This window comes from Emys orbicularis, chromosome 9, assembly GCF_028017835.1.
Source record: "Emys orbicularis isolate rEmyOrb1 chromosome 9, rEmyOrb1.hap1, whole genome shotgun sequence".
NCBI lineage: Eukaryota > Metazoa > Chordata > Testudines > Emydidae > Emys > Emys orbicularis.
In genome coordinates, this window is record NC_088691.1 from 9,822,269 (window position 1) to 9,836,183 (window position 13,915).

Genomic DNA, 13,915 nt, shown 5'->3' on the forward strand with positions numbered 1-13,915 from the left:
AAACTAGAAAACATATCTAATACATTTCCACACTTGGGTAATTGAATAGCAATTATATGTGACAAATTGTTTATTTTATATAGGAGGTAGACCAACTGCGTTTGGAAAGATTGCAAATCGATGAACAGCTCCGACAGATTGGAGCTACTTCTAGACCACCACCAAATCGTACTGACAAGGAAAAAGGATATATGACTGATGATGGTCCAGGACTTGGGCGAGGTAGTCGACCCTACAGAAACAGAGGGCACAGCAGACGTGGTCCAGGCTATGCTTCAGGTAGTAACTACCAGTATGACTGTAATTTAAGATTGGTCTTCTGGACAATGACTTTGTTGTCATAATTTTCTGAAATTGTAATCTAGTAAAACATAGTGCTTGAGCACTGGATGTTTCCAGGGATTAGTAGTGGAGCTTTTAAAATTAGACTAAAATTGTTATTCATCAAGAGTACTAATTATAGGAAGGCTGCCCAATATCCTACATGGAAAAAACATGTAATTATTGTTCAGTGATTACCAAACATGTATATCTGTTATCTATCTTAATACGTTGAAGGGTAGTAATAGAAAAGAAGCAATTAAATGGACTGAAGTACTGAAAACAGAAACCTTCTAAAGTAAAATGTAAACTTTAAGATTTTACAGGTAACTAACAAAACTGTGTAATTCATCATCATGCTCATTTGCTTATATATGTTTTTCCTATCCCTAACCTTTCAATTGTCTGTGTCCTTTAGATTGTAAACTTTCCAGGGCAGGAACTGTGTTTGTATTCGTGTTTGTACAGCACCCAGGATAATGAGACTCCAGTTCTCATTTTGGGCTTTAGGCACTACCATAATATAAATATTAATCAGATAGGTATCAAATTTGTTCTTATCTCAAGAAGCGCAGAAAAGTGTTTTCTTCAGATTGTTTACGATCAAATGTGCCACTGAATGGAACTCTTGTGTGTTCAGTGGAAAAGTGTAATCTTCAAAGTGGAACTACAATGATACTTAAAGTTCACATGCCACATCTCCCAGCAGCTCTTTAATATCTTGTTCATTCAGAAGCAATCTGTTCATTTCATACCCAGAAAATGGCATAGATCAATTGGTAATTATGCCATAACAACTGAAAGGTAAAGACTTGAACTTGATAAGACCATTGCAGCCTTCTTTTATACTAACATCTTCAGTGGAGCACAGAACTAACTTTTAAAATCAATTACTGAAGCACTTTGCCCTGGTTTATACTACGCTAGACTGATATGCTCACAAGTCCACTATTATAAGCTGCAAGTGAAGAAATAAAAGGGGGTAAATAAATAAAAGAATTAACATTAACACTAGTGCAAATGGTTAGTTAACACGATAAATGACCTTATGATACCCACAACCATCCATACAAGGAAAACTTCTTTCCTACTTAATATTGACTGTTCATCTGAAAAGAAAACTGCGGAATATTATTCCAGGTAGCAGAAGATTCTACCAAGCATCCAAGTAAAAGTATAATACAGGTCTTTGCCGTTTACTTGGACAAGTAACAGAAAATGAAAAAGAGAAGAACTTCTGAGGTGAAATCATTCCAAACTTTTGGTATATGGAAGTTCAGCATGCTCTTTAAAAGCCCTTGAGAGAAGATATTCCATATCTTCAGCCTCATAATTAGTTGATTGAAAAAGAGGGATTGATGTCCCAGTTTCCCAATGACACTTGCTTGAATGGATAGGTACCTAAATTTATAAAAGCAACAGAAGGGAAAGTTCAGTGTGATTAGACAGATTGCAGGCTGGTGGCTGCTGGTTGTAGTCTCTGAAGAAGTTTGGCTTGTTCTCATTAAAGAACTATAACCTTACAGAGATATATATAGATATAGATATAGATAAAAATTATCTAGATAGATAGATAGATATAGGGGTGTGTGGGTGTGTGTGTGTGTATATGTAATAACCACTTTTCTAATAGAACTTTACAGTTGCTTAACCAGCATTACAGATTCTAAATGCAAATGGAGATCATATATTGAACACAGAATAGGAAGAGGCAGAACATAGCACCTGGACAGCTGTCTGGAGTTTGTTCCTTCCCTTGTAGCATTTAGAATCCAAGATCCAGATTTCTGCTCAGAGTCTGTTTTTGAAGAAGACTGTTAGTTTGCCTCAAAATGGTAGAAAAGTGAAAGTACAGTCATGGAAGATGGGAGAGTTTAATTCAGAATTTTCTCAATTTTTTAAAATGACCTCCATTTTTGTCCAGCCATCAAAGCATTAGTCATGTGTGTTCTTAGCACATTTGAGATGGTTTGGTCAAAATTGCATAATATGCTAGGTCAGTGGTTCTCAAACTTGGGCCACCGCTTGTTCAGGGAAAGCACCTGGCGGGCCGGGCCGGTTTGTTTTCCTGCCACGTCCGCAGGTTCGGCCGATTGCGGCTCCCATTGGCCGTGGTTCGCCGCTCCAGGCCAATGGGGGCTGCGGGAAGGGCGGCCAGCACGTCCCTTAGCCAGTGCCACTTCCCGCAGCCCCTATTGGCCTGGAGTGGCGAACCGTGGCCACTGGGCGCCACGATCGGCCGAACCTGCAGATGCGGCAGGTAAACAAACCGTCAGGGGCTTTCCCTGAACAAGCGGCGGCCCAAGTTTGAGAACCACTGTGCTAGGTAATGGGTTAAAAAAGCAAATAAGTTGATAAAAGCATATTATCCAAGATTTAACTATCGGTACTCTTTATGTTGCTATTGTGTTTAGAATTACAAGCTTTTCACTTTGGATGATTTGTGCTTTTTTTCAGTTCAAAGAAAAAATATGCTAGTGAAGTGAATTATATACTGTGTGTTTCATTTAATAATACCTTTCAGGCTTTGGGGCGGGAGGTTCTTTGGGTTTCTTTTACTGTTTTCCAGGTTGGGAGGATACAAGACGGTCAGTGTTTGGGGGTTGGAAAAAATAACAGCAAACTTGATTAAGAAACTCCTTTTAGTACTTTACCCACTTCTGCTTCCCACATCAGGCCACCACACATTGTCTTCTTTTTACTTTCTCCATTCAGGGGTTAATAGGCCAAGAAGTTCAAAAATAGGAATCTAAAGGTAGGCTCCTAAAACCCACACCTAAAAAAATGGTCTGATATTCAGAAGTGCAGAGCACTCATCAGCTCCAACTGAATTCAAGTTCATTTTAAATGGAGGATGTCATGGCAGGGAGAAATTGAAGTGGATTTATGGAATTTCCACCCATCCACTAATTTGAGTCTTTATTCAGCAGTGGTATGCTTTTTGTCAAGTTTTGAAAATCTAGCTTCAGCAGTACAATATCAGGTAAAAAGTGAATGAGCTAGTTTTTAGTACTTCTCCAAAGTTCTACATTTTAAGGTCACTTTTAATATGGCTACTGCAATGTACCACTGAAATTCACTGGAGTATATTTTATGTATTATGAATATAACATACAAAATATTGGGACCCCAAAAACCTTTTGATAAAAATGAGTGCTGTATTCAAACTTGGCTTTGTCTGTTCAGAATGTGATCTTTAATTTTGAACTTCATAAGTTTACCATTAAAGACAATTGAATTTAATTATCCCTGCCTGGTGGGTAAATATAGAACATGACTTGCCCCTGGGAACTGGAAGATTTTCTTCTGAGGTTGACATTCATGTTACCTAGGTAAATTGGTACATAAACTCTGTAACTAAGAGCTTTATTTCTGTCAACCAAATTCTACTGATAGTGGAGCAAGAATTTTAAATTCACTCATAAAAGGAAGCTTGTTGCAGTGTTGGTTGGTTGATATTTCTACAATAGTCCATTAATGAAAATAGACAATTACTTTTTTTAACTCTTGATAGGAACTAATTCTGAAGCATCAAATGCTTCTGAAACAGAATCTGATCACAGAGATGAGCTTAGTGATTGGTCGTTAGCTCCAGCAGAAGAAGAACGAGACAATTACCTTCGCAGAGGAGATGGACGAAGACGTGGAGGTGGTGCACGAGGCCAAGGTGGGCGGGGTCGTGGAGGTTTCAAAGGTAAATTGAGATTTAGTTTTCAAAAAAGAAAAGTTATTCAATATTGGATTTTTGAATGAAGAATTCTGCTCCATTCACTTCTTCATTTCATCATTCTTTTGTGTAGTATTCCTGAATTGTGAAATATGGCATGTTCTGGTTGCCAAATAATAGTGTCAATTTTTATTTAATTAAACTAGCTTTACTAAACAAATGGGAACCACTGTTTGAGACCCACTGATAGCAATACAGTGGAGTCGCATCATAGGCGCATTTAACTTATACAATTTTAACTATATGCAACCGGCAAAACAAAACAAAAAAGAGAAAAATAATTTAAATACTGTACCTGTAGTGCGGGCGATTCCGCCCGCCATTCCACTCAATGAGCGTTTGACTATACACGATTTTCGCCCTTACGCACTGACTTCAGAACCTAACTCCTGCGTAAGATGAGACTCCCCTGTAGTTTGATTTATAGAAGTTAATTCTCCCCTTTAATAAATAGCTTGGATTATAGTTTGTTCCTCTCCTGACAGTTCAGCTCATATATTGCAACACCTTGTTTCAGACCTAAAACGTTGAAGGGGACTTGATGTACTCTGATTATTTAGTGTTCGTAAATCATTTTGAAGGTGAAAAGTAAGAATACAGTTGCTCTCTGGACTGTACTGGAGTTTACTGAAAAGTTTGAGTCTAATTTATGACTCTCCATCCAACATTTGAATATTGAATACTGCTACCCAAAAAAGAATGCCACGTATTGGCTCACAATCTCACATACTCATTAATGGATCACACATCACATTATCTCAGTCTTATACATTCCACATATCAAACACATGGCTTCCCTCCCCCACTCAGTTGTCTAGGGACTCCACTGTATATCATTCACCTTCCCAGTGAAAATCTGATCCAAAGCACATTGAAATTAGTGGAAATATTCCAATTGACTTCAGTGGGATTTGGATCAAGCCTTTTATGAGTCAATCAATGTTTGTCCTACTCTTGGCCATATAACAATACATACAGTACTCTTGCAGAAATTGCCTGAGAGATCCCTACGCCCGTCTTTTCTTCTTATATCCTTCTATGACTAAAACTTAGTGTTGTAATTTATATATGCAGTAGGAAAGAATTAGCAGGAGTAAAGTGCGAGAAACAAACTTGAAATCTAAACCTTAACTTGAATTCTCACTTTTAAATAATATTTGATAAATTTAGCATTCTGGTTATGTACCATACAACTTGAAGTCTTTAGAATAGAGATTTTCTTATATTTCTTTTCCATAGGCTACTTTTTGTTTACTTTGACATATCAAGAGCAGGGAATCATGCCACATATAATGATATTTTTGGGAACAATAAAGCTGAGCTTGGAAAATACATAAGTAGTCAGTAGAAAAAATTAAATAGGTAATACCCTACAAAAATTGATTCTTCATCTTTCTCATTCTGTGTATCACTTTCCCAATCCATGGGATGGTCCTTTGTTCCATTTTACAGACCTCCACAAAAGATTCTGGGAACCAATGATGGGCCATAGTTTGCAAACTTCTGCTCTACTTTATCTAAGCAATAAGAATATTTTTGATGCTATTTAGCTTTAAAGTAACTCCATACTGACTGTGTACTTTTAACTGCTTAGAGAAAAATCAGGGGAAAAAATTTACAAAATCAGTGCTGAGAAGCAACTTTGCTGAATATTAAGTTCTCTTTATAGGAAATGATGAACAGTCACGAACAGATAACCGTCAACGTAATTCAAGAGATTCTAAAGGGAGAACAGCAGATGGATCACTTCAGGTAAATTTTCTTCCTTTGTTTGTTTAAAACCTGCTGCCTATTAATTTCATTGTGTGACCCCTGGTTATGTGAAGGGGTAAATAACTCTTGCCTACTCGCTTTTTCTACACCATTCATGATTTTATAGACCTCTATCATATCCCCCCTCAGTCTTCTCTTTTCCAAGCTGAATAGTCAGTCTTTTTAATCTCTATTCATATGGAAGCTGTTCCATACCCCCTTAATCATGTTTGTTGCCCTTCTCTGTTCCATTTCTAATGTGTCTTTTTTGAGATGGGTGACCAGAGCCACTCTCAATATTCAAGGTGTTGGATTTATATAGTGGCATTATAATATTTACTGTCTTATTATCTATCTGTTTCCTAATGGTTCCTAACATAGTTAGCTTTTTTTGAGGGACACTGCACATTGAGCGGATGTTTTTAGAGAACTATTTACAGTGACTCCAAGGTTTCTTGAGTGGTAAGTTACTGTAGACCCCATAATTTTGTATGTACAGTTGGCTTTGTTTTCCAGTGTGCATTACTTTGCATTTATCTACACTGAATTTCATCTTCTATTTTCTTGCCCAGTCACCCAGTTTTATGAGATCCCTTTGTAACGCTTGGCTTTGGATTTAACTATCCTGAATAATTTTGTACAGTCTGCAAGCTTTGCCATCACACTATTTTATCCCTTTTTCAAGATCATTTATGAATATGTTGAACAACGCTGGTCCCAGTACAGATCCTTGGAGCACCCTAGTATTTACCTCTCTCTATTGTGAAAACTGACTATTTATTCCTCTCCTTTGTTTCCTGTATTTTAACCAGTTACTGATCCATGAGAGGACCTTCCCTCTTATCCCATGACTGCTTAGTTTGCTTAAGAGCCTTTGGTGAGGGACCTTGTCAAAGGCTTTCTGACAGTCCAAGTACACTATGTCCACTGGATCACCCATGTCCACATGTTTGTTGACCCCCTCAGAGAATTCTAATAGGTTGGTGAAGCATCATTTCCCTTTTCAAAAGCCATGTTGACTCTTTGTCAACAAATCGTGTTCATCTGTGAATGATAATTCTGTTCCTTGCTACAATTTCAACCAATTTGCCTGGTACTGAAGTTAGGCTTACTGGCCTATAATTGCCAGGGTTGCCTTTTTTTAAAAATTGGTCTCTCATTAGCTATCCTCCTGTCATCTGGTAAAGAAGCTGATTTAAATGATAGGTTACATACCACAATTAGTAGTTCTGCAATTTCATACTTGAGTTCCTTCAGAACTCATGAGTGAATACCATCTGGTCCTGGTGACTTATTACTGTTGAATTTATCACTTTGTTCCAAAACCACCTCTGTGGAAACCTCAATCTGGGAGAGTTCCTCAGATTTGTCACCTAAAAAGAATGGCTGAGGGAATCTCCCTCATATCTTTTGCAGTGAAGACTGATGCAAAGAATTCATTTAGCTTCTCCGCAATGGCCTTGTCTTCCTTGAGTGCTACTTTAGCGCCTTGATCATCCAGTGGCCCCACTGATTGTTTGGCAGGCTTTCTGTTTGTGATGTACTTAAAAAAAAAAAAAAAAAATTTGCAACTCATTCTTCATTTTAAATTCAGTTTAGTTTTCCTGGCTTTTCCTAGTTTTCATCAATACCTTTTGTCTCTTTTTGTCTTATGTACTTAGAACACAAGTACTATAACCGGGGGAGAAGAGAAGGAACTATAAAAAATTAGAAAAAACATTATTGAATGCATGAAAAATTAGTACCCTGTGGTAAGAAACCAGTATAGCTTTCTAGAGGGGACAAGGTAGATCTTTAAATTTAGTTATGGTATTAAATGAAACATTTGTAATGTTTCATTGCCAATGAACTAGTCAAGCAGTGATTAACTGTTTAGAAAACAAATTAAAATCCACATAAAGGGACACTGAATTCATATTTAGTATTTAAGAAAATCTCTCTACAGTTAATTTTGTTTCAAATCTTTTATGACAAGTAAATGTTCCCTTTCTGGTGTTTGACAAAACACCAGCCTGCGAATGTGTATTTTCCTGTGTATGTAGTGTCCTCTCCGGAAGCACCTCCAGTGTACTTCAGGCCTAAGGCGTGTGCAGAGAGTCTTCTGCCACTTAGTAAGAGCTGCCCCAACAGAAGGAAAAGATGAACTGCTTCTCCTTCCTCCTGCATGGTGATATGTGAAGTCTCTGCTTGGAGAGTTTGTGGCAACTTTGCTTGGGAAGGCCCCTCTGAAGAAACAAAAAGCCATTTCTGAGAGGCTCCCACTCCTGAGTGAGGTGAATAGGTTTTGGGAAGCCGGGGCCAAAAAGCTATTTCCTGGATGGAGAGAAGTGGAGTTGGTAGAGTTGGTGCCTTCTCCCCCACACAAACATGAAGAATAAAACGTTTGTTTGCAGAATTTTGCAATGATATATGATTTACAAATGTGCATTTTCTCTGCTAAATAATATTTTTGAAGGAAATAAAACTGAGAAATTTTCTGTCAGGAAGACACTTAACCTGTTCAAGTGCTGGTCCCTCTGGATATTCAACACTTTGGTATGCATGTGCACCATGGTCCGAGTCCAGAGATTTCTACCAAGTAGCCTCTGTTAGAATGCACATGCACAGCTGTTCTCCTCTTGCTCCAACCCAAGGTTATAAGGGGCACTGTGGACCATCGTCTTTTCAGTTCCTTATTACTCCATTTAGCATAGTTAGTATAGCTTAGCTAGCTTTTCCCCACCTTGGGAAGCTTTTCCCTGTGGACAAGGACCCGAGAGTCTTGGGGTTTAAACACTGCATATCCTGCCCCACCCCACACACAGTTCTTTTCAGTAAGCAACAAACATCAGTGTTGCCTTTATTGCCTTGGCAAGGCTCATATCTCCGCTAAGTGCAGCATCTGCCACTCCTTCCCTTCCCAAACGTGTGAGGTTCAAGAGCTCCAGCTGAGTAAACATCCCATGGTGAAGACCATGTGACCCCAGTCGGATCTGGGCTGGGGAGACCCCCCTATACACCGAGCTCAGTCGATAGGCAGTGCCCCTCCAAGCATGAGCTCAGGAGCCAAGGCTACAAGTTCTAAACCTTAAGAATCCCTCTCAAGGGCATCTCATGAGAGTAAGGGGCACTCAGGCAAGGACAGATCTTCAAAATCTTCTCCCAGAAGTAAAGATCCTTCCCTGACTCCATCCAAGTCCGGTGAGTCCTTGTATGTGGATCCTAAGGACCTAGGCCCACTTAAACCTCCTTGATATGAGTGTAACATGTAGAAGTAAGGATCCGTTGTAACCAATCTCAGTTCAGTCACATAAACCTGAGGATAGGCTCCCACTGGGCAGATCCAGAGTAGACTCTGTGCCAGTATAGGCATGTTCCCAAAAGGACCCAGTGTCCACTATAACCAGGGAAGTGTCAGATCCAACAGTCTCATTCACCAGTACCCAGAGACCTTCATTCTATTCTCAGTCTCCTCTTCTCTCTGGTCAGACTTTGTTCCTTTGGTGTGTCAATGTTCCTGAATAATCTGCTTCAAGAACCCTGGGTCACTACCCTGTTCCCTCCATGAGCCAGAGCATTTGACCAGTAGCTCCACCAATTGAACAGGAACCTACCTTCTCATTGGACTTCTCGAAGGTTCCAGATGAACACAAACACCTGTCAGGATGGCCTAGATACTACTTAGTCCTGCCATGAGTGCAGGGGACTGGACTAGATGACCTCTCAAGGTCCCTTCCGGTCCTATGATTCTGTGAACCATCATCCCCACATAGGGAGACTAGTCTGGATAGGAGCTCCAGAAGATCTGGGTTCCATCATCCACCTAGATATAACATCCTAGCGAACCAGTGGTTCCCCATGCCCCGGGGTCCTCCCCAATGGATCAGTCCGGCATACTAGCATTATTGGTGCCCCTAGGATCCGTGCATGAAATTTACCCTCTCCTAGCCAACACCTACTAACTCAGTTTGAGTATGAGGAAGAAAGCTGAGACAGATCCGACAGTCCCAAGCGCGGTCTCATCCGCATAAGCTGCTGGACATTTTGCAACCTTCAGGGCTGAGAGCCATTAGTTTGTTCCAGCCAAAGAAGAGAAGTTCCTGTTTTCTCAGCCAGCACTTGACAAGCAACCACTGAGAGATCTAGGCTGCTACATCCCAAGGCAACACATTCAAACAAGGGCACCAAACTCCTTGATTTCCTGGGGAGACAAATTTTTTCTTCAACAGGTCTTCAATTTAGAATTGATAACTGCCTGGCCCTGTTAGCAAAATATGATTTCATCAACTATGCCAAATGTTAAGACTTCAAGGACAAACTCCTCTAGGAGGACAGTCTCAATGTTAAGCCCTTATTGATCAAGGAAAACTAATAGCAAAAACAACTCTTTAGGTTGCAGTGGCTGCTGCTGATACTGCCACCAGTACTGCAGCTCTCTGTACCAATTGTATCCTTGCACTCCTTCCTGTTTGACTACTGCTTAACAATCTCCTACATATAGAATACATATAGGGACTAGCACTCAGAGAAGAAATATAAGTTAATTCCACTACCCTCCCTCCATCCCCTCTGCTGCCGATCATGACTGGATTTGCAGTAAGAAGAGAAACTAAAGACACCAGTCCACACTGCCTTTTATACCCTCAGTCCGGAGCACATGGAGAACAAGTGCACATGTGTGGACCAAGAGACACTACTTGCTAGATATCTCAAGATTCAGGCATACTATGCAAATGCGGACCCACGTGTCGAATACAAATAGGGACCACACATCTTGAAGAACCTCCAGTTACAGGTAGGTAGCCTCCATTTTATCAACATATCAGGAATTCTTACTCTTCTGAGAGCTGTATGAGATGATACTCTTAAATAAAATAAGTGCTTCAGAATGTTGATTAATCCTCGATAATTACTGGCTAATCAGGAGGTAAATAATGTGTAAAGTTTCAAATAAACAGTATGCCAAAAATGGATTTAAAGGTGTACTATTATCAAGCTAAAAATCTTGCATTTAAAACGTAACATTCTTCTTGCCCACTTCAAAAGCCACAACTCTTTTTGATTAATTAAATTCAATCTTGACAAAGGGTGACAGAGTGGATTTTATTAGTAGTAGTATAGGTGCATCACAGTTTTGCAATGTTGATTTTCAATAATGCTTCTTTAACTGTATGACTAGGAATATCTTGATTTATTAAAACTGAAACAAGTTTAAAACCTTTCAGTATATGTATATATATTTTCAGTTCTGCATGAACAACAAAATTATAGTAAACTGATCAGTTTTACTTTCTGGTTCTCCTATACTAATACAGTGCATTATGATCAACTTTCCAACACTTAATGAAATGTATATGTTTTTAAAAGTAACAGGTGTTCATTGAAATATTTTTTTTAAAAAATCATAAAGGCATTTTGTTTCCTACTTTTGTAAAGCTAGCTTCCTTTTTAAATAAAATCTTAAAGATGGCACCTAAATTATTTGACACCGCCCCCTTTTAACAGTTAACTTCAGGAATATTTAAAGGGTATGCTTTATATAACTGTAACTTGTTTCAGATCAGAATTGACTGCAATAATGAAAGGAGCGTCCACGCTAAAACATTACAGAATACCTCCAATGAAGGTAGTCGACTGCGCACGGGTAAAGATCGTAATCCGAAGAAAGAGAAATCAGACAGTGTGGATGGTCAGCAACCATTGGTGAATGGAGTACCCTAAACTGCATAATTCTAAAGTCATATTTCCTATACTGTTTCAGTGATTCTTATTCCACATTAGAGAAACTTGTTAGGCCAAAGACAAATAGTAGGCAAAATGGCGCAGGGCATGAAATGAACATAAACGTTCTGTTAGCCTTTTTTAACATCAGCAGTATGCAGTTGTTTTCAGAATAAGAAGTTATACAAATATTTGCATAAAAATATCTGAACTTCTGAAAAATGCTTTCAAGTACATCTTGCACTTCAAACAATGAAAGATTCTTTTTGTTTGTTTTAAAAATACTGAGCTGTGCATTGGTATACTTTTTGTTCAGTTGTACCATTTTAACGCATTGGGTCAAAAATCACTGCTCAATTTCAATTTTCAGAATAAATAGTGTTTGCAGTAATAAATTGGGCTTCTGTTTTCAGTCTAACTTACAAGTTCTTCATGAAATGCTATGTCGTTTTATGTCCTGTGTCAGTTCACGTTTTGGTCCACTTTTTCAGTATTTTAGTGGACTCTGAAATATGTGTGATGTAACAATTGTCATTTTCATTAGCAAAAAAAGTTGTATGATCTGTGCCTTTTTTATATCTTGGCAGGTAGGAATATTATATTTGGATGCAGAAATCAGGGAAGATGAGTTGGAAACACTAAATGTAAAATATATGTAGCAAACCTTGTCAGACATTAGTACTTTATAGAAGAATGCATGCTTTCCATAATTTTTTCCTTACATAAGCATCAGGTTAGGCAGTTATAAGAATAGGAAATTTCTTTTGCACTGAAGATTTGGCAAATAGTGTTATTGAGACGGGGGTGTAATTTTTTTGTAGACAGTACAAGAAGTTTAAAAAAAAATCTTTCCATTTCTGGGAAACTAAAAATTCATTGTTACTGAGGGAACAAATGTAACTTGTTCACAAGCTAGTAATGTGTGCCTGCTTTTTGGCCAGATGACCAATTAAAAATAACCTTTTTTCATCCTCCCAAAAGTTTTTTGAAATGGTTTAAAATTTTAATTTGGAGCTTATCTCAAGAGAGATAAGAACAACATTCCCACATGTGATAACCTGTTAAGTGCAGGGAGTAGTTTAGCTAACTAACATTGGAGGCAGGACAAATTCATAATTTTTTGAGGTACAAGGTCTGATTCACAAGCAGGTTTTGGAAGGAGTTAGGGAACTTGATGCAAAGTACATAAAGGGGGAATTAAACGTACTTTTTTCTTTTTATTTCTGATCATGAATTAAATTTACTGGGTAAAACTGTGTGAGGACTTTCATTTTAATCTATTCTATTTTTATTAAAATTACTCCAATAGGAGTGCCACTGATTATGTACAGAACTGTACAAACATGATCTTGCCTCTGATGTATTTTGTGAGTTTTGTTTCTTTGCTTTTTTCATTCCACTGTTTTTCCTTGCATACAAGTACGCATATAAAAATGGCAACAAACTGCACATTTAACACAGATAAAAATGTCTTAAAAAGTATTGCCAAACATTAATGTTGATTTCTAGTTATTTATTTTGGGAATGTATAGTATTTGAAAACAGAAATTGGTACCTTGCACACATCATCTGTAAACTGTTTGGTTTAAAATACTGTAGATAATTAACCAAGGTAGACTGACCTTGTAATGTAACTGCTCTTGGGCAATATTCTCTGTACATATTAGCTACAACAGATTGGATTTTATGTTGACATTTGTTTGGTTATAGTGCAATATATTTTGTATGCAAGCAGTTTCAATAAAGTTTGATCTTCCTCTGCTAACTGATGTTGATGCAATCCTTATAAATGATTGCTTTTAAAAACAGTCAACTTATAACAAGTAGAGAGAGCCTATATTTCTCTGTTAAAGTTTAACTGTAGCCATTGTTCAATATGTTGTAGAAAGCTTCTGAAACGTTACCAGTTTTCAAAAATTGGCAGATAATGCTAAAAAACGGAACCTCTTTGGTGAAATGGTACAATACATGTTGAGCTATTATAATATGCACTAGATTTTTTACACTCAAAGGCTGAGTTCAATAAGGTGCTAACTAGGTTATATGCGAATTACTAATTACTAAAACTTCAATTTGATGGGCTAATCACATTCCATTTTCAAATGCATTTTGGGGTAATGGCATATTTTACAGTATTTCTGTGTGCTAAAGTTAAACATGTATCCCTTTCCATTCAAATTTCAATGTTTTTAAGTGTTAGTAAATTTCAAAAACAAAAATTGTAAATCTAAATGTAAATTTTATTTTGAAAAATCATGCATTGTTACAAAGCTTGAAAGTGCAACATGTCTGATGCTTGGGTTCAGATCCTACTGGTAACTTATAAAGTATGGTCTAATGAATTAAAATTATTTTAAAAAAATAAAGTTTTTTTTAAACAGTGAAAGGTATTTGTGAATGATGCCAAAGATTTAA

The 13,915-nt window shown here is 37.8% G+C and overlaps 1 protein-coding gene across 1 annotated transcript in view; it reads left to right on the forward strand.

The window, feature by feature from the left end:
* Positions 1-13,850, forward strand: part of FMR1 (fragile X messenger ribonucleoprotein 1) — a 56,036-nt gene extending 42,186 nt beyond the window's left edge. Inside the window, exons 13-16 of the mRNA XM_065410415.1 lie at positions 84-279; positions 3,836-4,015; positions 5,718-5,800; positions 11,339-13,850. Coding sequence (XP_065266487.1) covers positions 84-279; positions 3,836-4,015; positions 5,718-5,800; positions 11,339-11,500 — 621 coding nt within the window. The 3' untranslated portion in view covers positions 11,501-13,850. The remainder of the gene's footprint in view (positions 1-83; positions 280-3,835; positions 4,016-5,717; positions 5,801-11,338) is intronic.
* The last annotated feature ends 65 nt before the right edge of the window (positions 13,851-13,915 follow it).